The 25,326-nt window shown below is 45.4% G+C and overlaps 1 protein-coding gene across 7 annotated transcripts in view; it reads right to left on the bottom strand.

Annotated features, from left to right (window-relative positions):
• Positions 1-8,090: 8,090 nt before the first annotated feature.
• The window catches only part of LOC147125317 (septin-6), a 110,768-nt gene continuing 93,532 nt past the window's right edge, over positions 8,091-25,326 (bottom strand). For 3 of the 7 annotated variants that reach the window (XM_086001162.1, XM_086001122.1, XM_086001173.1), the window contains 3 exons: positions 22,223-22,355; positions 20,856-21,046; positions 11,765-12,446 (listed from right to left, as the gene is read on the bottom strand). In XM_086001162.1, the coding sequence (XP_085857288.1) occupies positions 12,422-12,446; positions 20,856-21,046; positions 22,223-22,355 (349 nt within the window). In that variant the 3' untranslated portion in view covers positions 11,765-12,421. Of the gene's footprint in view, positions 11,494-11,764; positions 13,558-15,698; positions 15,742-20,855; positions 21,047-22,222; positions 22,356-25,326 lie in introns of those variants that run through there. The other 4 variants (XR_015079989.1, XM_086001151.1, XM_086001142.1 and 1 more) reach the window with 4 other exon arrangements.

The raw sequence follows: 25,326 nt of genomic DNA, 5'->3' as shown, positions 1-25,326 counted from the left end.
CAGCAGTGTAGGAGGCTGAGGACGGCGAGGTCAGAGTGGGAGTGGAGCGGAGAATTAAAGTGACAGGCGACCGGAAGCACTTTTATTATACCCTATACAGCACCCTGAACGTTCAATTAACCCAGTGTATTTATTTTTACTATTGTACTATTATTTGTACTATTTGCTTCTAGTGAGTTTAATGAATTGTTATTTCCACAAATCCAAATCAAGCAAGTTTCAGTCTCTAATGTACTCTATTTGTTTTATTCCCCACACTTCTCAGATGGATTAACGCTGTATTGTATTTTGAGGAAATATAGTTTAAGCTTTCCGCCACTTCTGTGCTGTGATATTCAACCCATTATCTCCTCTCTGTGACAGCAGCCAACATTGCTGATTTGTATTGTTCTCTACCTCGTTCCTTTAGTTTTCTCCCTGGGTCAGAGACTCGCTCATCGCCCAGTTTTCATTTCTGATGACAGGATACACACAGCCAGAATGTTAACCTATCTTTTCCTTGTACAGGTGCTGATGCTGTGTATTTCCAGCGTGTTCTGTTTTTGTTTCACATTTCCGCCATTTGCCGCTTTCCCTTTTCATTTGTCCTGTCTGTGGTTAAATGCTTACTTGGTGAGAGGAAGTCTGAATATGCAAGTCTAATTACATGCAACATACCTCTCTGTCTAACTAGCATGTAACATGCTGTCCAAAAAGTGTAATTCAATGTAATCTCGAGGCAAGACCTTTTAATAGTCACCACACGTTTAGCAAATCCTGGGTCCTTTATTCTTCCCTTGTTTAGCTGGTTCTTAAGTGAGAAGGTGAAAACTGGGACATGATTAGAGACTCGGTGTGATTAAAGCAAAATCAATTCTGATGAAAGGCCCACATCTGAAACAGTAACTTGTCAGTTGTCTCCAGAGACACTGGCTGACCTGCTGAGTGTTGCCAACATTTTCTGCTTCTGTTTCAGATTTACAGCATCTGCAGTTTCTTTTGTTGCTTTTTTGTGATCAGTAAAGTAAATCTGAACAATATTCCTTTAATAAGAACATTTGCTTGGTTCAGAAGCTTGACCTTTAGTGACAGGACAGTTTTAAAACAGCCGCTATAGTTTGACTGTCTCAGCCATTTATTTCCAATCACTACAGGAGCCGGGGAGTGGGACTCATACAAAGAACCGGCCCAGGTACGATGGGCCGAATGGCCTCCTTCGGTGCTGTGTCCTTCTATGATTTCAACAGCATATCTCTATGGTTTTACTTTCTTAGCAATGATTAAAATGAGAGAAAGAAGTAACTTTAACTTTTGACTCAAGTCCAGTTCAGTTTATTCAGCGTCGCCTTGTCCATCGATCAGTTGTGGCATTGTGTTACGTCTCTCGTAGGCTGTTTAACCCAACCCTCTCGAGGCAGAAGCATGGCACAGGAGCAGTTCTCCAGTGTTCAGTCCTCAGGCCTCACCAGTCACCCTGAAAACATTCTTCTAGCATTTCAATATTTAACGCAGCTTAACTTTACAATGACATTGTTTTTTTGTTGTCATTTAACCCTTTGCACTCCACTGTCTAATGCTGTTTAGGCATAAATAAAATTGTAGCTTTCTAGTTCAGCCTGTAATTACCTTGATTTGCACCACATGTTGACACAGGGTAAATGTGTTTGAACTGCATTATTTTAACAACATTTGCAATTTTGGTGGTAGAGAACACTATACATCTCTGCATCCAAGAACAGGAGTAGGCCATTCAGCCCCTCGAGCCTGTTCCGCACCATTCAATTATATCACGGCTGATCTGCATCTCAACTCCATCTAACCGCCCTGGCTCTATTAACCTTTAATCTCCTCGCCTAATCTGTATATCCATGACTGGCTTGCAGAGAGGGTAGCAACTGCTGAAGATCCACATCTCCAGCGAGTGGAATCGCCACTCGACAGGGCACGGTGTGGTCAGGAGGATGGTAGCAATGTAATCGTGCGTGTGAAGGTGAGTTATGTGCTGCATGTAGTGAGTTTTGAGGGCCAGCTGTTCCATCGAGCGAGGGCGCAAACCCACACCTGTCAGTTGTATAATGGCCAACTAGTGTACATCACCCAGGGAGGGGGAAGTAAAAGTAGCCTTTGGGGGGGGTCAAGGTAGCTCCAAGATGGAAGTTTGGAACCAAGTTAACCCTCCACTGAAAACTTGGTAATTGAATAACTGGGCCAGGCAGGTCCGCCCGTTGGTAATTGAGCAGCAAGACTAGCTCACTAATTGAACCTGAAGGCGTAGACCTATCACTCAGGACTAGGATTTTTCTGACTGGGTTCCGGGTAATCCTGTAATGGTAGGATGGTGCTAACTAGACACAGGAGGTGGCCATTTGGCCCATCGCGCCTGTGCCGGCTCTCTAGAGCAATCCAGTCAGTCCCATTCCCCTGCTCTATCCCAGTAACCCTGCAGGAGGTTTGCTAGTGATTAACTCTGGTAAGCTGCATGTTTTTAGCTAATTAACCCCCAGCAGTACCTCTACGCACAATTAGAGGTCACTAACTCACAGCTCTGCCAACCTGCACCGGAGCTCTCTCGACCTAAATAAGTGGCATATGGGCCTAGGGGGAGCAATTGTACAGTCCATGTCAGGCAATCAGAGGTTTGCACTAGAGAGGGGAGCGATTGTACAGTCCATGTCAGGCAATCAGAGGTTTGCACTAGAGAGGGGAGCGATTGTACAGTCCATGTCAGGCAGAGGTTTGCACTAGAGAGGGGAGCAATTGTACAGTCCATGTCAGGCAGAGGTTTGCACTAGAGAGGGGAGCGATTGTACAGTCCATGTCAGGCAATCAGAGGTTTGCACTAGAGAGGGGAGCGATTGTACAGTCCATGTCAGGCAGAGGTTTGCACTAGAGAGGGGAGCGATTGTACAGTCCATGTCAGGCAATCAGAGGTTTGCACTAGAGAGGGGAGCGATTGTACAGTCCATGTCAGGCAATCAGAGGTTTGCACTAGAGAGGGGAGCGATTGTACAGTCCATGTCAGGCAATCAGAGGTTTGCACTAGAGAGGGGAGCGATTGTACAGTCCATGTCAGGCAATCAGAGGTTTGCACTAGACAGGAGAGCGATTGTACAGTCCATGTCAGGCAATCAGAGGTTTGCACTAGAGAGGGGAGCGATTGTACAGTCCATGTCAGGCAGAGGTTTGCACTAGAGAGGGGAGCGATTGTACAGTCCATGTCAGGCAATCAGAGGTTTGCACTAGAGAGGGGAGCGATTGTACAGTCCATGTCAGGCAATCAGAGGTTTGCACTAGAGAGGGGAGCGATTGTACAGTCCATGTCAGGCAATCAGAGGTTTGCACTAGAGAGGGGAGCGATTGTACAGTCCATGTCAGGCAATCAGAGGTTTGCACTAGAGAGGGGAGCGATTGTACAGTCCATGTCAGGCAGAGGTTTGCACTAGAGAGGGGAGCGATTGTACAGTCCATGTCAGGCAATCAGAGGTTTGCACTAGACAGGGGAGCGATTGTACAGTCCATGTCAGGCAATCAGAGGTTTGCACTAGAGAGGGGAGCGATTGTACAGTCCATGTCAGGCAGAGGTTTGCACTAGAGAGGGGAGCGATTGTACAGTCCATGTCAGGCAATCAGAGGTTTGCACTAGAGGGTACAGAGAAGATTTATAAGGATGTTGCCAGGACTGGAGAATTTTAGCCATGAGGAAAGATTGGATAGGCTGGGGTTGTTTTCTTTGGAACAGAGGAGGCTGTGGGGAGATTTGATTGAGGTGTATAAAATTATGAGGGGCCTAGATAAAGTGGATAGGAAGCACCTATTTCCCTTAGCAGAGGGGTCAATAACCAGGGAATAGATTTAAAGTAATTGGTCGAAGGATTAGAGGGCAGTTGAGAACTTTTTTCACCCAGTGTGAGGTGGGTGTCTGGAACTCACTGCCTGAAAGGGGTGGTAGAGGCAGAAACCCTCATCACATTTAAAAAGTACTCGGATATGCATTTGAGATGCTGCAACCTACAAGGCTACGGACCAAGAGCTGGAAAGTGGGATTAGGCTGGATAGCTCTTTTCCGACCGGCACAGACACGATGGGTCGAATGGCCTCCTTCTGTGCTGTAAATTTCTATGATTCTATCCCGACAGGTAGGTGTAGATCTGCTCCTGTTAGGTGCTTACTAGGACTGCCTGCAGAGCAGACACATTCCATTTGCTTGCTCATTTATCTCGGTTGATCTCGATGGTGCCAGAAAGCAGGCACCATCTTCCACTTGAACATTTATCTAAATGGCTCAAAGATTTGGACTGATTTTTATCCCAAAAGGTTGCAATTAAACCAAAATTGCATGGACTTCTTTTTCAGTAATAAATGATGAAGTCGTGTCCTGGTTTTGGAAGGCTGAGGCATTAGTTTTTCACTTGATTTGCATCCATTGCTGATATGATTCCACTGGCACCAGCTGCTGTCCAGTACCCCGTTATTCCCATGTGATTCTTCGACCACGGGGGGCATCATGAGTATTTTCAGTATGGGCCACCAGATTAGGGCAGGACTGGAATTCGCTGCCGACGGAAGTGGTGGGAGGCGGAGACACTCAATGTTTTCAAGGGGAGACGGGATAGGCACTTGAGGGAAATAAACGTGCAGGATTATGGGAATAGAGCAGGGGAATAGGACTGACTGGATTACTCTGGAGAGCTGGCATGGACTCGATGGGCCGAATGGCCTCCTCTTGTGCCATTATAACTCTGACTGACTTTTCCTCCCCCGTATCTAACCTAGGTGCTCTCTCACCATCACACTGGCTGAGACCTATGAACTAAGCGTGCTTGTGTTGTTTGCCACCATCTCAGCGACTAACACCACAATAGTAGTTAATTGGAGAATGAAGGCCTTTGGGATATCCTGAAGGATATAAGCTATTATATTAATGCAAGTTATTTCTTTTATTCATGCACTCTGTTTTATTTAACACTTTCAGACTCATTGAAAGAAGGGTGAAAGGTTTCCTTTATTTGCCCGAGCTGTTTTTCCTGAAAATAACGCTGAACTCACACTTTTCCATGGATTCCTTCCGACCGCCTGCACGTGTTATCAAGCTCCAGTTTTACTCCGCATGCCATTGGTCAGGTTACAATCTGTTGTAAGCACCATTTCTGTCAAGCTGTTGCGAAAAAAAAATCTAACAGCCTGGGCTGATAAGGTAGCAGGTGTACAAAAACTGCCAAACTGTAGTTGAGCTTGGATATGTAGATAAAAAGCTCACTGTTGATCGATTTGCTGGCAGTGATGATGTCATAGTCAGAGTCACACAGCACAGAAAGAGACCCTTCAGCCCATCGTGTCCGCACTGGCCATCAAGCCCTGTCTATTCTAATCCCATTTTCCAGCACTTGGTCCGTAGCCTTGTATGCTATGGCGTTTCAAGTGCACATCTAAATGCTTCTTGAATGTTGTGAGGGTTCCTGCCTCTACCACCCTTTCAGGCAGTGAGTTCCAGATTCCAACCACCCTCTGGGTGAAAAAGCTTTTCCTCAAATCCCCTCTAAACCTCCTACCCCTTACCTTGAAACTATGCCCCCTGTTTATTGACCCCTCTACTAAGGGGAAACGTTCCTTTCTATCTACCCTATCTATGCCCCTCAATTTTGTACACCTCAATCAGGTCCCCCCTCAGCCTTCTCTGCTCTAAGGAAAACAACCCCAGCCTGTCCAGTCTCTCTTTATAGCCGAAGCGCTCCAGCCCAGGTAACATCCTGGTGAATCTCCTCTGCACCCTCGCCAATGCAATCACATCCTTCCTATAGTGTGGCGACCAGAACTGCACACAGTATTTCAGCTGTGGCCTAACTAGCGTTTTGTACAGCTCCATCATAACCTCCTTGCTCTTATATGCTATGCCTCGGCTAATGAAGGCAAGTATCCCATATGTCTTTTTAACCACCTTATCTACCTGTCCTGCTGCCTTCAGGGATCTATGTACATGCACACCAAGGTCCCTCTGATCCTCTGTCCTTCCTCGGGTCCTACCATTCATTGTGTACTCCCTTGCCTTGTTAGTCCTCCCAAAATACATCACCTCACACTTTTCAGGGTTAGATTCCATTTGCCACTGTTCTGCTCATCTAACCAACCCATCTATATCATCCTGTAGCCTGAGGCTTCCCTCCTCGCTATTTACCACTCCACCAATTTTCGTGTCATCTGCGAACTTACTGGTCATACCTCCTACATTCATATCTAAATCATTAATGTACACTACAAACAGCAAAGGTCCCAGCACCAATCCCTGCAGTACACCACTGGACACAGACTTCCAGTCACAAAAACAACCTTCGACCATCACCCTCTGCCTCCTGCCACTAAGGCAATTTTGGATCCAATGTGCCAAATTGCCCTGGATCCCATGGGCTCTTACCTTCTTGACCAGTCTCCCATGCGGGACTTTGTCAAAAGCCTTACTGAAGTCCATATAGACTACATCAACTGCACTACCCTCATCCACACACCTAGTCACACTCTTGAAAAATTCAATCAAATTGGTTAGACATGATCTCCCCCTGACAAAGCTATGCTGACTATCCTTGATTAATCCTTGCCTCTTCAAGTGGAGACTAATTCTGTCACTCAGAATTTTTTTCAATAATTTCCCTACCACTGATGTTAGGCTCACTGGCCTGTAATTCCCTGGTTTATTCCTAATACCCTTCTTGAACAATGGTACTACGTTAGCTGTTCTCCAGTCCTCTGGCACCTCCCCTGTGGCCAGAGAGGATCTGAAAATGTGTGTCAGAGCCCCTGCAATCTCCTCCCTTGCCTCACACAGCAGCCTGGGCTACATCTCGTCTGGGCCTGGGGATTTATCCACTTTTAAGCCCGCTAAAACTGCTAGTACCTCCTCCCCCTCAATACTAATTTGTTCAAGTATATCACAATCCCCCTGCCTGATTTCTATGCCTACATCGTCCTTCTCCATAGTGAACACAGATGCAAAATATTCAAAATGTACATTTTGGAAGTGGAAATGTTTCTGACACAGGTCTTCATTTGTAGAAGTACAAAGACCCATCCTACATTTGGACCCAAGCCTCTGCTTTCTGCCCCCACCCCTCCCAAATCATCCTCGAGTGGGCCACATCTGCCTGTACTGGAGACGGCCTACTGAGTCCGACTGTACTTCAGGCCCCTGGGGGTCACTTACATGCCCAAAGAAAGTCCCTGGTCTCCATCAGGAATGTGTGCTAGTCTGGGGTTGGTGACTTGCTGGGGGAGCAGGTGGAGAGGAGAGAGAATAGGGCCAGACCGCGGGGGGGGGGGGGGCCAACGAGGTCTGGGTTTGCATAGGCCCCTCACCTTTTTGCCAAAGGTCCCCTTGATCAGCCTCTCAACCCTGGGGGCCTGACAGCCAGCTCTGCCTCGAGACATGCAGAATCCAAGCACTCATGAAAAGTCATCTTGTAGATGCAGTTACTACCTTAAATGTACATCTTTCACATCAGGTAGTCCCAGTTTAAAAGTCTATCGTATGAGAATAATCTGATGGCTCTGGCATGATTAAATTCCAGATTTGATTTGATTTTTTGGGGGGTTGTATTTCCTCAAACTGATCTTACCAACCGTCATTGCTTTCCTACCTTACAACAGCGACTTCACTTCAAAAACAGCCCATTGGCTGTAAAGTGCTTTGGGATGTCCCAGGTTGTGAAAGGCTATGCAAATCTTCCTTCCCCCGCCCCCCCCCTCAGTACAGCAGCAATGTATTCCTGGGAATGTGACAACCTTCTTTGTCAAGTCAGCACAAAATAAAAGTCAACGTTGTCTCAATATCTCTTCTTTCTCTCCCCCCCCCCCCCCCCCCCTAAATTGTAAGCTTCCCAAATCCCTCTTGAAGGCAGAATTTGAACAAAAACGTTATTCATTGGGCTCCGCTGATGCAAGCTCAGTGCAGCTGGTCCCAGCTCCAAGTTGTGAGAAGGGTGACAGAGCGACCACATACTGGCCCCCATACAAGTTGCAAGTCAGACTTGTGCACTCGAGCTTATTTCAAGGATATTTATTTGCATTGAGAATTCTATGACCAGCAAGAAATCCAAATGAAAAAAAAAATAATGAAGGAATAATTGTTTTTCCCCAAATTTTTATTGAAAAGTTACAGCAATGGTAGCAAAGTCGAAAAAAAACTCATCTTATAATGGGTCAACGAGAAAAGACCCATGAACAGAATTCTTGCCACAGAGCGTACTTTGCCCCCGTGGTTCCTCAATGAAGTGAGACAAGAAGCAGAGAAATAAATAGCAAAAAGCAGCTCAAAGCAAATGGAGTTCAGACAAGAGCATTATTTCCACAGGAACAAGCAAGAAAGACAAAGGATTAAAAAGACAAATCATTTCAGGAATGTTAACAAGGCAAGGTTCAACTTCTGCAGCATTCCCACCTTCACTCGCTATCTTTAATCACAGTACAGCCACAATCAGTGCACATAGCAACAACATCCTAGCAAGTTTATCAAAACAAAATGTGCCACAATATATTTAGCATACTTTGTTGTGCCAAAATTAAATAATCTAAAAATGCTCCAGTGAAATCAGTTCAGTTTCCATATTCATTTCTTAAAATTATTTAATGGGAACTTTAGAAGTCACAGCTGAAATATAACCCATGTAAAAAAATCCAAGGACCTTGAACTTCTTAAACTGTTCAGTGTTTGCTGGAGGTGACATTGCCATAGATAAGACACACAGGCAGATACACACAAACAGGCAGAGAGAGAGACACACACACAGGCAGAGAGAGACACACACAGGCAGAGAGAGACACACAAACAGGCAGATACACACAAACAGGCAGAGAGAGACAGACACACAGGCAGATAGAGACACACACAGGCAGATAGAGATACACACAAACAGGCAGATAGAGACACACACACACAGGCAGAGACACACACAAACAGATACACACACACAGGCAGAGAGACACACACAGGCAGAGAGAGACACACACAGGCAGAGAGAGACACACAGGCAGAGAGAGAGACACAGGCAGAGAGAGAGACACACAGGCAGATACACACAAACAGGCAGAGAGACAGACACACAGGCAGATAGAGACACACAGGCAGATAGAGACACACACACACACAGGCAGATACACACAAACAGGCAGATAGAGATACACACAAACAGGCAGATAGAGACACACACACACAGGCAGAGAGAGACACACACAAACAGATACACACAAACAGGCAGAGAGACAAACACACACAGGCAGAGAGACACACAGGCAGAGAGAGACACACACAGGCAAAGTGATACACACACACAGGCAGAGAGAGACACACAGGCAGAGAGAGACACACACACACAAACAGAGAGACACACAGGCAGAGAGACAGACACACAGGCAAAGTGATACACACAGGCAGATACACACAGGCAGAGAGAGAGACACACAGGCAGATAGAGAGACACACAGGCAGATAGAGAGAGACACACACACACAGATACACACAAACAGGCAGAGAGAGAGACACGCACATACAGGCAGAGAGAAACACACACACACACAAACAGAGAGACACACAGGCAAAGAGACAGACACACAGGCAAAGTGATACACACACACACAAACACAAAGGCAGGCAGAGAGACACGTACCCAAACACACACAGAGGCAGACAGAGAGACACGCACACATACAGGCAGACAGACACACACGCAGACAGAGACACAGTGAAATCAGTGTACTCCTGCAAACAAGGAGAATTTAAAGACGACCAACACATCCTCTATTCTCACCCCCTCCCACACATGCCCCTCTTTCTCTTTCCCAGCCCTCAGCAAATTAATTTGATTTCTGCCCGTTTTAAGAAGCCCCACTGCCACAGGAATTAATCACCAAAAACACCACGTTCAGTTGCAGCTGGATGCCCTAGACTCAGCATTTAGTGACCAACCATTCACCAACTGAATGCAGATGTAACGGGATTGTTTTGGAGCTCTTAAAAACTGGATTTGTATTTTTTTTGTTATCGGCTTTTCTTTTGCCTCAGATTGAATTTACCCGATGTGGCGACTGCAGCTCAGTACAGCACAATGTATTCTTCACCTAAGATCAAGCAGCACAGAAGGAGGCCATTCAGCCCATCGGGCCTGTGCCTCTTTGCAAGAGCTATCCAAATTAGTGCCATTCCCCTGCTCTTTCCACATAGCCCTGAAAATGTTTCCTTTCCAAGTATCTATTCAATCCCTTTCGCATGCAGTGGTCTTCGACAGAATAAAGCCAATATTGTCTTAATTTTTGATAATTGGTAAAATTAGCTACGGTATGGTACAAAACAAGACATACATTAGTACTATCCTTTACTAAAACATAAACCAACCAGTGACTTGGGTGCACATATTCCATCTGCAGAATTCTCAACAGTGCCCCACTAAGACTGCGTAGAAGCCAACATTAGCTGAAGACATTCTCTCATGTTAATTTGTCCCATGTTCTCACTGGTCCCCTCTCCTCAAGGTGGGGACTCATGGCTGGACTCCCTTCCAATGCACCTCATTCAAATAGCCAACCTCCGTGAAGAGAACAGCTGAGTTTGATGCTGTATATACACACACACACACCTTCCATTAGAAGTGTCTGAACAGCATGCAGCAATCTTTCCTTCCAAGCTAAGGGCAGAGAGTCCAATTGTAGTGCCCCACCAACTCACCACAGACCAGGGATTGAACATGGGGCCTTTTGGCACTGTAAGGCTCAGTATCACACCACATGGCACACTTATTTACAGCGGCTTTACCCCAAGCCAGCATCATTTTTTTTTTTCACATTTCTGTTTAATACAAAATTTCAGACCGTGCCTGTTTAAAGTTAATTATATTTTCCTGCACTTTACTTTCACAAGACCATTTGCGCATTTATCACCCCATAAGCTAGAAGCTTTTCGATGAGTCCAATTAGAACTTTAATTCTCTCCCCCAGTGAAGGCAAAATGTCTAGGATACAATTTTCAAAACTAAAACTGTACTGTTAAATTAAAGAGAGCACAACAAAATACCCGCTCTTCAGCATCAATTTACATAAAATATTCAGCTAGACAGTACAAGTATATCAAATTAACGTGAACAGCTATATTCTTAAGTGGTGAATGGTACATGGGTGCAGCATACTGGGAATGGGGGTACATTTGAAACAGAGGCTTCAAAATATTTACAAAGGGGCAAAATTGCAGTCTTAATCCGTAAACAAGCAGAATTCAAAAAACAGAACTTTTTTAAATTTTTTTTTACAACCATTGGTCCCATTTGACGAGACACTCTGCCGACACAAAAATGGGCCTGTGAAGGGGTTTAAAAAAAAAAAATCCCACACAAGCTGACCGTTGCCCTTTTTAAAAAAAGTACAGTTAGTTTTCACAGTTAAAGAACAGATCTCTGCCACAGCACAAGAGTCCCTAACTCTTCTACAAGTCGCAGTCTCCTCCTCCAGAGAACAGCCCCCGAGCAGAGACATTAAAAGAAGCTACAGAGAGAAAAAACACAATGAGACAGATCATCAACACAGGAGGATATTTCAGACACGTGCACAGAAAAGGATACCGAGCAGAACCCGCCCACTCCCACCCCCCCCCCTCCCCAATAACCCCCGAGAAAAAATAAATAATGGGTGGTGGGGGATGATGGACTTTGAAAGATGAAAACATGCAGCGTCTCCGATTGCCATAAAGGATTCCTCGGTGAGGAATCATTTCTCGAGGGTCGCGTTTTCAAATAAATGAAGACACCGTTATGACTGAGGTGCAACAGCTTTTAATAGCTTTAAGATATTGTAAAACATCCAGAACAATCTGTGGAGCCACGTGCAAGAAAAAAAGCAGCAAAAAAAAAACCTAAATAAGTGAAAATTACAAAAATCAGTGCAAAAGCCTGCACAAATGGACCAAGAACAAAATGTATAAAATATTGTACATGGCCTCCTTCCATGGAGTCTCGTAACAGTATAGAACCATCTTGGGTTCCATTTCACTAGAATGACTGACCTGAGGAAATACAAATGTCTCACTATTAAAACGCCGTAGCAAGGTTTGAACAGGACGCTCAAAACATTCAACTTTGGCACATTTACAAAATAAATATTGTGCAATTTTTTTTATTTAAAAACCAATACCCTTAATGCATGTCACATGGGCCTGAAAAAAAACATGCACTTTTTTTTGGTGTACAATGTTATCAATCATTTAAAATTTTGTAAAAAAAAAACCTCTTACTTTGAGCAATACAATACAAGCTTTTTTTTGATCACAAAAAGACAAGCACAAGTCTGGCTTCGTGTTTAGAATACCTAGGCCACGGCCGGTCTGCCTCATCAGAAGCTGCCCCATCTAATATTGACCACTGCTTACAAGAGGAAAAAATAATGAAAACATTCCATAATCACTGAGGGCCTCTAATTATTCAGTGCAGAGCCATGGGTTACTGTAAAGAAAGAGTGCACAAAATATAGACAAAAATGAATGGCAAGGCGGAGAAACGCAATACGATTCAATTCATATTTATTTGCATTTAAAGCCCGTTTCAGCGCAAACTGTTATTTTGCACAACATTAGCATCCCTTCATATTAGAAGTGCAATAAAAGTCATTTTATAAAAACAAACACACACACACACAATGCCCTTTTAAACCAATCCCTCCAGTGTCTAAATGTTTGGACCTTTTCCCCCCCCCAGAATAAGTAGAATTGAACAAAAATAAAACTACACATCAGTGCCACGCGCTGTCACAAACACAGCCAGGAGCAGTTACAAAACAGCTTCACATTGTAGAATTTGAAGAACTGAGGGTTAGCAAAAAAAAAAGTTTTAACAAAATTGAGGAAAAAATAATACTCTGTGCAGTTAATAATAAAATCCTACAAACTTTCATTTATTGCACTTTTTAGTTTGACCTACAAATTCGTAACTCTCAAGATACTACTTCTGGGATTAAAAAAAAAAAAAAATCCTTTATTTTGCTCAGTATTGTACTCCACCCCCCCCCCCCCTCCCCCACCTGATGTTAACATGCATTTTGTAACGTGCCTGAAATGAAACTCAAGTCCGATTATGTCAAGTAAAACGAAAACAAAGATTGGTTAGGTACCATTAATTACATGTTTCCACAGCCTGAAACAGGAGCAGCAAACACAGGCAGCAAAAAGTGACGAGACATAAATGATGACAAATTTCATGCAATTGCTTCCTGAGCATTGTAATGCACCTGAAAACCTCAAGGGCTTATGTTGGGATTACTGAGTTGTACACAGTCTCCGATGCTCATTTGGCAGCTCGTGTGGTACCATGCAAATGCTGAAGTGGTAAACTGGGAGTCCATTTGGTCAGTTCCATACTATTTATTGCTGGATTCCTTCATTCAGCACAGCCACAGTATCAAGTTTGTACACGTATGTTTACATGGGGGGGGGGGGGGGGGGGAAGGGAGAGGAGGAGAAGATGGGAATGGAAGGGGAACAAGCGCCGCAATGTAATTGGGAACAAAAGGGAGTTCATTCCCGACTTGCTGAGGGAAGGATTCTACAGGAAGCCTGAACTGAAAATGAAAGAAAAAGTAGGATTAATTTTTCATGAGTTACTTTAAACTAGATGAATGTTCAGCCAAGTACTGTTTAAATAGTAAATAATGAATGAATGTTAAATAAGAAAATGTTCCATTTAACTAAAAAAAAACACACAAAGCAAACATTCCAATACACACAGCAGTGGAACGCAGCTTTCAGTTGAACAAAGAAAGCTCACCAGTTATACACACATTTACTTACACTATTCAGCTGTCTCGGGTCCAGCAACAAAAATCAGCCTTGGGTGAAAAAGAGGGCGGGAAAAAAAGTCTGCTTGATGTGACGTTTCCTTTGTCCTGCCCTGACGTCCAGAAACAGTAGAGGGGGGTCTTCACCTCACCAGAGTCAGAAGGTTTTGGGGTCAAGCTCGACTTCAGAGACTTGACAGAGTAGATGCAGAGAGGTTGTTTCCCCTCGTGGGGGAATCTAAAACTAGGGGGCATAATTTCAGAATAAGGGGGCACCCTTTTAAAATCGGAAATGAGGAGGAATTTCTTCTCTGAGGGTCGTGAGTTTTTGGAATTCTCTTCCCCAGAGAGCTGTGGAGGCTGGGTCATTGAATATATTTAAGGTGGAGATAGACAGATTTTTGAATGGTGAGGGAGTCAAGGGTTATGTGGAGCGGGCAGGGAAGTGGAGTTGAGGCCAAGATGAGATCAGCCATGATCTTATTGAATGGCGGAGCAGGCTCGAGGGGCTGAATGACCGACTCCTGCTCCTACGTCTTATGTTGAATGCATAATCTAGGCTGACAGGGCAGTGCTGTGCTGAGCGAGCGCTGCATTGTCAGAGTGACTTCGTTCAGATCGCGACGTCAAACCGAGGCCCTGCCTGCCCTCTCAGGTGGATGGAAAAGGTATGCTTCAGTTGTACAGAGCCTTGGTCAGACCCCATCTGGAGCACTGCGTTCAGTGTTGGGCACCGAACCTCAGGAAGGATACAATGGCGTTGGAGGGGGGGGTGCAGCACAGATTCACCCGAATGATACCGGGCCTTAAGAGGGTTAAATTATGTGGACCGGTGGCTGGTATTCTCTCAAGTACAGGAGATTGAGGGGGGGTAATCTGATTTGTGTTTAAAATGTTAAAAGGATTTGACTGGATAGAAACACAGAAACTATTGCCTCTGATGGGGGAAATCAATAACATGGGGAGATAATCTTAACGTCAGAGCTGGGCCCTTCAGGAGAGAAATCACAAAGCACTTATCCACACAAAGGACAGTAGAAATGTGGAACTCATCCCCTTCTAACCCCCCCCCCCCCACCCCCCCACAAAGACAATTGGATCTTTCAAAAGATTTCTTGTTCAGCAATGATCTAATTGAATGGCGGAACAGGCCAGAGGGGCTAAATGGCCCATTCCTGTTCCTAATTATTTTTAAAAATTGACTCGAGGAAAGAATAAAAATCACCTTAGCAAAAGTGATCCAAAGCTAAAAAGGTCCTTCCGTGCTGAAAAGGCGAGGAACCGAGGTCACCGGAGCTCGGTCCCTGCAACCGGGGGCACCGGAGCTCGGTCCCTGCAACCGGGGGCACCGGAGCTCGGTCCCTGCAACCGGGGGCACCGGAGCTCGGTCCCTGCAACCGGGGGCACCGGAGCTAGAGAAAATCAGAAAATGCCTGCCACGTTTCCCTACATTCCAACAGTGAGTACCTTTCAAAACTGCTTCATTGGCTGTTAAGCGCTTTGAAACATCCTGAGGTAGTGAAAGATGCTGCATAAATGCAAGTTCTTTCTTCAGGTGGCAGTTGCATAACACTTTTTGAATGCAATGTATGTAGAAAACATGGGGAGATTTATAAATCGCCAAATCCACTAGCAACCACCTTTGGTTGCACTACCCAACAGCAGGGCTTATATCCCCCAATATAATTTTTTGTTAGAAAGCTATACCGGAACAAAGATACTCCATAACAGGTTAGCACGTGTAGTGCGATGTCTGAAACCAGCCATCCCTCTATTAAAAGAAAAAGTCAGAAGATCTTTGGTCCGGACATCAGCTAACAACCTACACAAACCACCACCAAATAACTATCGGCGCGCACAGCGAACCGCCTGTGATATAACTGATTCCACTGCTATGGTTGAGGTTAGTAATCAATCAAGCTTACCAGATTTTATTGGTCTCATGCAGCATGCAGTGAACAGCGTTAACTGTAAAACAGTACACATGCAAAAGCTCAAGTGGATGAATGGATACAATGGTTAAAAAAAAGTGTACACACAAAACACTCGCTTGTTGTTTCCAGCCCTTAAGTTTGCTCTAAAAAAAAAGCTGCTCTTTTATGGTGACCCTTAAAGACCTCGTCGCTATACTTACCAACCGCACACTGTTTTTGTTTAGAAGAGCGACAATTACTGGAAGCACAGAGGCTTCAATTCGGTAACCTAAAACTTGGCTGGTGTCATTATTAAAATGCTGCAGCATTTTCCCCACAGGCTCTCGTACAGGAAACTCTCTGTGTGCATTTAGACTAAGATCAGAAAATCAGGTGACGCCGCAGTCATTCCTGTTCTGTGCTTTAAAACTGCTGGTTAGAAGCCAATTGCAGCAATCATTTTGTGCAGATTTCAGCCACAATAATTGCGGCTCAAGAGGACTCCCCGAGATCTCCATTTAACACATCAGGCACAACGCCACAGTGCTGCTTGATTCCCACACTCCATCTGAACAGCAGTGTTAAAGCACCACGCATGGGAAACGAGGAATAACAGACACACCAGCAACTGTGCAGAAGTGGGTTTTTTAAAAAAAAGAGATGAAATTACACTGCAAGTTCAACAAATACAGTTCTCCTCCACAAGCCTGTCAAATGGCTCAAGAGGAGCTAGCGTCTGCATTCCTCATTGCCCAATGCGCGTCAAGCGACACCGCAAATCTGATTCAAATTAAAGTTAACTGACAATGAAAATGACGCGGTCACACTACAACAGTGAGCTTTTCCTAGAAGGGTCGGCAGTCAAATAATGTGTATCGTGAGGGGGGGCGGGGTACGGTAGCATAGTGGTGATGTTACTGGACTAGTAATCCAGAGGCCTGGACTAATGATCCAGAGACATGAGTTCAAATCCCACCACGGCAGCTGGGGAATTTAAATTCAGTTAATTAAATAAAATCTAGAATAAAAAGCTAGCATCAGTAATGGTGACCATGAAACTACCGGACCCCATCTGGTTCACTAACGGTTCCCTTTAGGGAGGGAAATCTGCCGGCCTTACCCGGTCTGGCCTATATGTGACAGAGCAATGTGGTCGACTCTTAAACTGCTCTCTGAAATGGCCTAGCGAGCCACTCAGTTGTATTCAAGGTGGCAGCTCACCACCTTCTCAAGGGCAATTAGGGATGGGCAATAAATGCTGGCCTTGCCAGCGATGCTCACATCCCATGAATAAAAAAAATTGCACATATCTATAAAAAGTATGTCCCAATGCAACCTTGGGTGATGTGGCTGTACACACCCTAGAGACTTCACCATCCAAAATGTTGTGCTTCATGCAGACAACTTTCCTACCAGCCCATAAAATGATGTGCTGTTACAATTATGCTCATGAGCCTTACACACTTTAACATTGTACAGGCCAGGGATCAAGCTTGGCCCTGTCCTGGACCAGGGCCACAGCCAACTGTGCATCTGTCCGCTCAGCAATCAGCAGAATTGAAGTATAGGTAAAGCACGTGAGCTACTTTAAGGGATTGAAAGTCCTCCTCTCAAATCACTAGGTTATCTAAAGCTTTTTCATTAGTAAATGCTCTTTTTGGGGACCGTCCTTAATACCAGATTCTACTGGCTTCACAAGCATTGCTGGAACTTGCAACAGAATTACTTCTATGGACACGGCCGAGATTTTCACAATCCCCAATGGGGATATTTCATAAAAGGGAACAGAAATATTACATGGCTAACCATTTGGCAGCCAGTTATCAAAGTATTGGATTTTCCTCAGTAACAGTAAAAATGGTACAATTTTAAAAGGGGGTGTAAGAAGCGAGAAACTTTCAGAAGGCTTTCGATAAGGTCCCACATAAGAGATTAGCGTGTAGAGTTAAAGCACATGGGATTGGGGGTAAGGTACTGTCTTGGATAGAGAACTGGTTGGCAGACAGGAAGCAAAGAGTTGGAATAAACGGGTCTTTCTCCGAGTGGCAGGCAGTGACTAGTGGGGTACCACAGGGATCGGTCCTTGGACCCCAGCTAGTCACAATATATATTAATGATCTAGACGAGGGAACTGGATGCAATATCTTCAAGTTTGCAGATGACACAAAGCTGGGTGGGCGTGTGTGCTGTGAGGAGGATGCAGAGAAACTCCAGTATGATTTGGACAGGTTGGGCGATTGGGCAGATGCAGTATAATGTGGATAAATGCGAGGTTATCCACTTTGGTGGCAAAAACAGGAAGGCAGATTATCTGAACGGCAATAAATTGGGAGAAGGGGAAGTGCAACGAGACCTGAGTGTCCTTGTGCACTAGTCGCTGAAGGTAAGCCTGCAGGTGCAGCAGGCGGTTAAGAAGGCAAATGGTATGTTGGCCTTCATAGCGAGAGGATTTGAGTACAGGAGCAAGGATGTCTTGCTGCAGTTGTACAGGGCCTTGGTGAGACCACACCTTGAGTATTGTGTGCAGTTTTGGTCGCCTTATCTGAGGAAGGATGTTCTTGCCATGGAGGGAGTGTAGCGAAGATTCACCAGACTGATACCTGGGATGGCAAGAATGACATATGAGGAGAGATTGGGTCGATTGGGCTTATATTCGCTGGAGTTTAGAAGAATGAGAGGGGATCTCATTGAAACTTATAAAATTCTAACAGGACTGGACAGACTAGATGCAGGAAGGATGTTCTTGATGGCGGGGGAGTCCAGAACCAGGGGTCACAGTCTAAGGATAAGGGGTAAGCCATTTCGGACTGAGATGAGGAGGAATTTCTTCACCCAGAGAGTGGTGAACCTGTGGAATTCTCTACCACAGAAGGCAGTTGAGGCCTATTCATTAAATATATTCAAGAAGGAGTTGGATATATTTCTTGAGGCTAAAGGGATCAAGGGATATGGGGAGAAAGCAGGGACGGGGTACTGAATTTGGATGATCAGCCATGATCTCATTAAATGGCGGAGCAGGCTCGAGGGGCCGAATGGCCCACTCCTGCTCCTATCTTCTATGTTTCTACCCCTGGGAAGGTGCAAGAAGCGAGGCCCCTGGGGGGTGTAAGAAGCGAGAGACCCCTGGGGGGGGAGTGAGAAGCGAGAGACCCCTGGGGGGGGGAGTGAGAAGTGAGAGACCCCTGGGGGGGGGGGGGTTGTAAGAAGCGAGAGACCCCTGGGGGGGGGGGGGGGGTGTGTAAGAAGCGAGAGACCCCTGGGGGGAGTAAGAAGCGAGAGACCCCTGGGGGGGGGGGGGGGAGTAACAAGCGAGAGACCCCTGGGGGGAGTAAGAAGCGAGAGACCCCTGGGGGGACTAAGAAGTGAGAGACCCCTGGGGGGGTGTAAGAAGCGAGAGACCCCTGGGGGGAGTAAGAAGCGAGACCCCCTTGCGGGGAGTGAGAAGCGAGAGACCCCTTTGGGGGGGGGGGAGTAAGAAGCGAGAGACCTGCAGGGGTGTAAGAAGCGAGAGACCCCGGGGGGGGGGGGGGGGTGTAAGAAGAGAGAGACCCCTGGGGGGGGGGGGGGTGTAACAAGCGAGACCCCCCTGGGGGGGTGTTTGTGCACAAATCCTTGAAAGTGGCAGGACAGGTTAACAAAACATGTGGGATCCTCGGCTTTATAAATAGAAGCAGAGAGTACTAAAGCCAGGAAGTTATGCTAAACCGAAACAAAACACTAGTTCGGCCCCAGCTGGAGTTTTGTGTCCAATTCTGGGCACATCACTTTAGGAGGGACATGAAGGCTTTGGAGAGGGTGCAGAAGAGATTTACAGGAAACTCTCGATTTACCGGCACCTAAATAACCAGAAATCTCTGTTAACCGGCAAAATTCAGGAGTAGGTTCAGATAAGTTTTACTTCATATTAGTGGCCATTCCTGGATCTGTGGCTGTGTAACTGGGGTTCCTGCACCTGTTGCTAAGCAACAGGGAGGCCTGGATCTTGTGGCCGGGGTTCTTGCACCTGTTGCTATGCGACAGGGATGCCTGGATCTGTGGCCGTGTACGGGGCTCTCGTACCTTTTACTATACCTCTCTGTAATCCGGACTTTTTGATAAACCGGCACCACGCCGGGCCCGTCGGTGCCGGATAAAAAAAAGTTTCCTGTAGTAGAATGTAATCCCTCATCCCTGGAACCAGCTATGTGGATAAACTGAAGCTGGGGTTGTTCTCTGTAGAGCAGAGAAAGTTAAGAGGAGAATTGATAAGAGTTGTTTAAAATCAGGAAGGATTTAGAGAGAGTAAATAAAGAGAAACTGTTTCCAATGGCTGAAGGGTTTATAACCAGAGGACACAGGTTTAAGGCGATTGGCCAAAGAACCAGATGCGACCTGTTTGTTCTGGTCAAGAGAGATCTATTTATTTTTTAAACCAGCTGAACTAAAAGTGGTCCGCAGCGACCTGATTTGCGACACATCATTGAACACAATTTCTGTTCAGTGACATGAAGCACCAAGTCAAAGTGATCACTGCAGCGAGACATCACGATACTGAGAATTCCACAGCAGCAGGAACCAGGAGAAACACGGGATGACTGATATTCCTAACTGCATGGCACTTCACGGGAACAGGACTCCCCTGTAAATGATCTGAACTGGGTTTCATTTATCAAATACAGCAGACACGCCCAGTAAATTGTGCTTAACCAGGAAGGTGGGCTGCCTCCGCTAGCTAACAGCCAAGGAGGAAAAAAAAAAAATCACCCCCTCAATTATCAGGAGCCCATTCTGGGCTCTGAAATGCACTGTTCCAAGTTAAAACTGGAGAGAGAGAGAGAGAGAGAGAGAATTATGCAAACTGTGTTCCTATTGGTGAGCTGCACCGAAGAGACACAGCTGGCCTGCCTGCCTGAGCACACAGACAGATGTTTACATGTAAACAATATGGGTATAATTTCATCCACCAGTTAGAGACCCTTTATGGGCAACGGTACATTTCGGTACCACACAAATTGACGCTACGTTTCACGAGGGAGGCAGAGTGGAAACCTCACCGCTTCCCAGTCGGTTCACGTTCTGCTGAACGTGTCAAAAATAAAATAAATTGCGGCAATCGGACTCTGGGCGTTAAAAAATAACGAGGAATAAAATGTGAAAAATAAGGTTTTTTTAAAAAAAAAAAGTGCTTACTTTTTCCGCTCTTTCTCCCGCTTGAGCGTCTGCTGGCTCCCCGACTGCTGGGCCTGTGACTGAAGCAATTCAGCTGCAGTCTTTCTTTGTTTAAAGGCATTAATCTCGTCATCCAGGCTCTTTTTCTTATCTTCTAATTTCTTCTTTTCATCCTGATGTAGTTTCTTTAAACGATCAAACTTATCATGCAACTAAAGAGAGAGAGAGAGAAAAAATCAAAACAGCGACTACGCTGTGAAAGGAATTAACCGGCTATAAAGCGTGTCGGGGCGTCCCAAGAACGTGGAAGGCGCAAAGTTCTTTCCGCGGCCGCAGGTGAAGTCTGAAATAGCCCCATTCCTGTGACTGTAAGATTAGGATCACAGGCTCACACACAGATTACCCAACAGGGCTTTAGAAGTTGTAAGGCTTTTACTAAAGAGCTACAGTTTTAAGGCACAATCAGATATTACATGTGGTTTAAGCTGAGTATAATAGACATACAACCCGTGACAGTAGGAGCGATCTACGACTCCCGAGTCGGAATGCCACAACCGGACGGATGGGGAGGCAGTACGGTGGTCTCGGATTGGGTGGATTCCTGCAGTCTGCTGCAGTGGTCACTTCCGATGGGTCATCTCTCGAACTGTTGGAGGTGTGAGGCTGTCAGCCACCTCAGAGGCTAAATTTGACCAAGGTGTTAGGCCGTAGCCACCTCGGGGAAGCCTTCGCCCCTGACTGCCTGATTTCCTCTCTCGGTCGTCTATATTTATAAGTTATTTCGGTGGGCTGGTAATCACCTGGGTGTCAATCATTTGATCCCCCATCCTATTCACAGAATCACAGAAACCCCACAGTGCAGATAGAGGCCATTTCGGCCCATCGAGCCTGCACCAACACATATCCCACCCTATCCCCGTAACCCCACGTATTTAATCCCCCTAACACTAAGGGTCAATTTATCATAGCCAATCAACCTAACCCGCACATCTTTGTCCAAATGTGAAGTGGGAAGGCATCCCTCGCCGTCCCTTTCTGCATGGCTGACGAGGCCTCCCTCTTATCTTTCTGAGGAATGTTTTGTTATGTTTCTTTAAGGACATTTTATGACTTTTCGGCTCCATTTTTGTCTATTATCCCCCCACCCTGTGTTGTTTTGCATTTTACGATTCCCTTATCACTTCTATTTGTCTTTTGATGCTTGATATTCGACCTTGCTGGCATTTCTGCTCTCTGTTCCCGGCTGCATGGTGTCAGTCTCTGTTCTAACAATTAAAACCCATCTTTGAATCGAACAGCTACTTTTACCTGTGACGTGCTCCCACGATGATTTTTTTTGTTGCTATTTTTATTCTGGAACGAGGGACAATGCGACCAAGGTGGCTTACCTCCTTCTCCGCTTCCTTCAGTTCAGACTCCTTCTCCTTCACTCTCATGACAAACATCTGTCTCATCTCCTCCTCTTTTTTCTGGAGCTCGCCGAGAAACTCGTTCCTCTTTGCTTCATACGTTTCCTGCAAACTACAGAGGAATCATCACTCATCAGACACTAGAGTTTTCAGGGCTCGGTTAACACTGCCAAAATGCTAGGTTTACTGTAAGCAATAAAAGCAAACACACACCTAACACAGGCAGAGAGAAAGAATGCGAATGAGAAGAGCAAGTGGAAGACGTTCTATTTTGCGGGCACCTATACACAGCTCACTAGTCTCCACCTGCCAGACAAGCTGATGCGGCTCTTTCGGTTTCCTACCACTTCTCATCAATCGAGTTATCAGTTTCACCCTTCAATAACGAATCCATTGTTAATTTAACATTTAACACGAGCGGGTGCTTCCAACACAGAATTAAGTTCATTCCTGCCCTCCGTCCGATCACAGGCCTTTCCTTTCCAACCCCCCTTTTCCCCAGTTCTGTACTTGCTTAAAAACGGTTTAACATCTCAGAAACATAGAAGCATAGAAACATAGAAGATAGGAGCAGGAGTAGGCCATTCGGCCCCTCGAGCCTGCTCCGCCATTCAATGCGATCATGGCTGATCATCTAAATTCAGTACCCTGTCCCTGCCTTCTCCCCATATCCCTTGATCCCTTTAGCCTTAAGAAATATATCTAACTCCTTCTTGAATATATTTAATGAATTGGCCTCCACGGCCTTCTGTGGTAGAGAATTCCACAGGTTCACCACTCTCTGGGTGAAGAAATTCCTCCTCATCTCTGTCTTACCCCTTATCCTTAGACTGTGACCCCTGGTTCTGGACTCCCCGACCATCGGGAACATCCTCCCTGCATCTAGTCTGTCTAGTCCTTTTAGAATTTTATAAGTTTCAATGAGATCCCCTCTCATTCTTCTAAACTCCAGCGAGTATAAGCCCAATCGACCCAATCTCTCCTCATACGTCATTCCTGCCATCCCAGGTATCAGCCTGGTGAATCTTCGCTGCACTCCCTCCAATGCAAGAACATCCTTCCTCAGATAAGGCGACCAAAACTGCACAATACTCAAGATGTGGTCTCACCAAGGCCCTGTACAACTGCAGCAAGACATCCTTGTTCCTGTACTCAAACCATCTCGTTACGAAGGCCAACATACCAATTGCCTTCTTAACCACCTGCTGCACCTGCATGCTTACCTTCAGCGACTGGTGCACAAGGACACCCAGGTCTCGTTGCACTGCCCCATCTCCCAATCTATTGCCATTCAGATAATAATCTGCCTTCCTGTTTTTGCCACCAAAGTGGATAACCTCGCATTTATCCACATTATATTGCATCTGCCATGCTTCTGCCCAATCACCCAACCTGTCCAAATCATACTGGAGTTTCTAGGCATCCTCCTCACAGCGCATTTTGATTTTGTCCGATCCGGTCACTGTTTTCCAAGTGCTCTGCTATTACATCTTTTATAATGGACTCTAGCATTTTCCCCACTACCGATGTCAGGCTTACCGGTCTGTAATTCCCTGTTTTCTCTCTACCACCTTTTTGAATAGTGGGGTAACATTAGCTACCCTCCAATCCATGGGAACTGTTCCAGAGTCTATCGAATTTTGGAAGATGACCAGCAATGCATCTACTATTTCTAGGGCCACTTCCTTAAGTATTATTTACAATAAAAGTAACACAGCAAAAATATACACTGCTGACCTTTGTTATGCTCATCAAGCGGAGAAATTCTAGTGCAGGGAAATGGCTTTCCATTTTGGGCACCCAGCATCAGCATTAAGCAATCCTAGTTCAGGTGTATCACAGTTAAGTTACAGAATATAGCTCGCTCTTTGCTCCAAAAATACGCCGCAGCTTTAAGTTTAGAGGAGCATCTCTTATTACACCAATGTGACATTTTTCCATCTGGTGGTCTCTCCTAGTGAGATTAGTGCCAAATTTGGGGCGGCTTTGTGCTGTCGGCCAATGTCTACTTGGAACGGAGTTTAGTTTGAGCAAACATATTTCACATGAGGGCCTAACAGCCAGCAAAGAGAAGACACTTTCCTTCCTCAGTCTGTGTAGGATCTTCCAGTTCTGACGAAAGGTCATCGACCCGAAACATTAACTCTTGTTTCTCTCTTTCCACAGATGCTGCCTGACCTTGCCGAGTGTTTCCAGCATTTTTCTGTTCTTAGTTCACATTTTCAGCATCCGTAGTATTTTGCTTTTGTTTAAAGAAATTAAAACCCATCGCCGTAGAACTGCCTGCGTACGGCGCGTTGCATTTAACCCCGGATTTCCCCCTATAAATGTAATGGTGCACACGGACCACTTGAGGAAGGGGAAAGAAAGCGGAAAATCAAATGGAACATTACATGGAACAGTGACAATGCTGAATAAAGACAGCGGTTGTGGAAGTTCCTATTTTTAAATTTTTTTTATAAAAAAGGTGGTCAAGTCAGCCAAATAGTTATGCATTAAATCGAGAACAGTGAACTTTGACAGCATTGCGGGGTTATTAAGGTGCTAGTCCTAAGCTTTACTTTTCGAGGAGGAGATTGGGGGAGGGGAGGGGGAAAGAGACTACACGCAGTCTTGATGGAGCAGATGAGCATTACAGAAACTCCGATGTCATGACATACAAACATAGAAGATAGGAGCAGGAGTAGGCCATTCGGCCCCTTGAGCCTGTTCCGCCATTTAATGAGATCATGGCTGATCATCCAAATTCAGTACCCTGTGACATGAATCTTGCCATTCATGTAGAAATGACTTATGAAATAATACTGGGCGGCCTGCTGGTGGCGCTATCCAGGGAGAGTATAAATACTCTGGCACGGGCCCAGCTTTCTCCGGTCATTTTGTAAACAGGAACTAGTGAAGGACAACTAGACCTCCATGTTGTGAAACAGTTGATTAAAGCCTTGTTTAATGCTTAGACCAAGTGCCTTGTAGTTTTCTTACGTCATCCTGTCCCTGCTTTCTCCCCATATCCCTTGATCCCTTTAGCCTCAAGAAATATATCTAACTCCTTCTTGGATATATTTAATAAGTTGGCCTCAACT

This window comes from Somniosus microcephalus, chromosome 1 (genome assembly GCF_052327205.1).
Source record: "Somniosus microcephalus isolate GS21.2 chromosome 1, FLI_Smic_1.0, whole genome shotgun sequence".
Lineage (NCBI taxonomy): Eukaryota > Metazoa > Chordata > Chondrichthyes > Squaliformes > Somniosidae > Somniosus > Somniosus microcephalus.
Note: the sequence above shows the minus strand (reverse complement) of the source record. Positions and strands in the feature narration are given on the sequence as shown.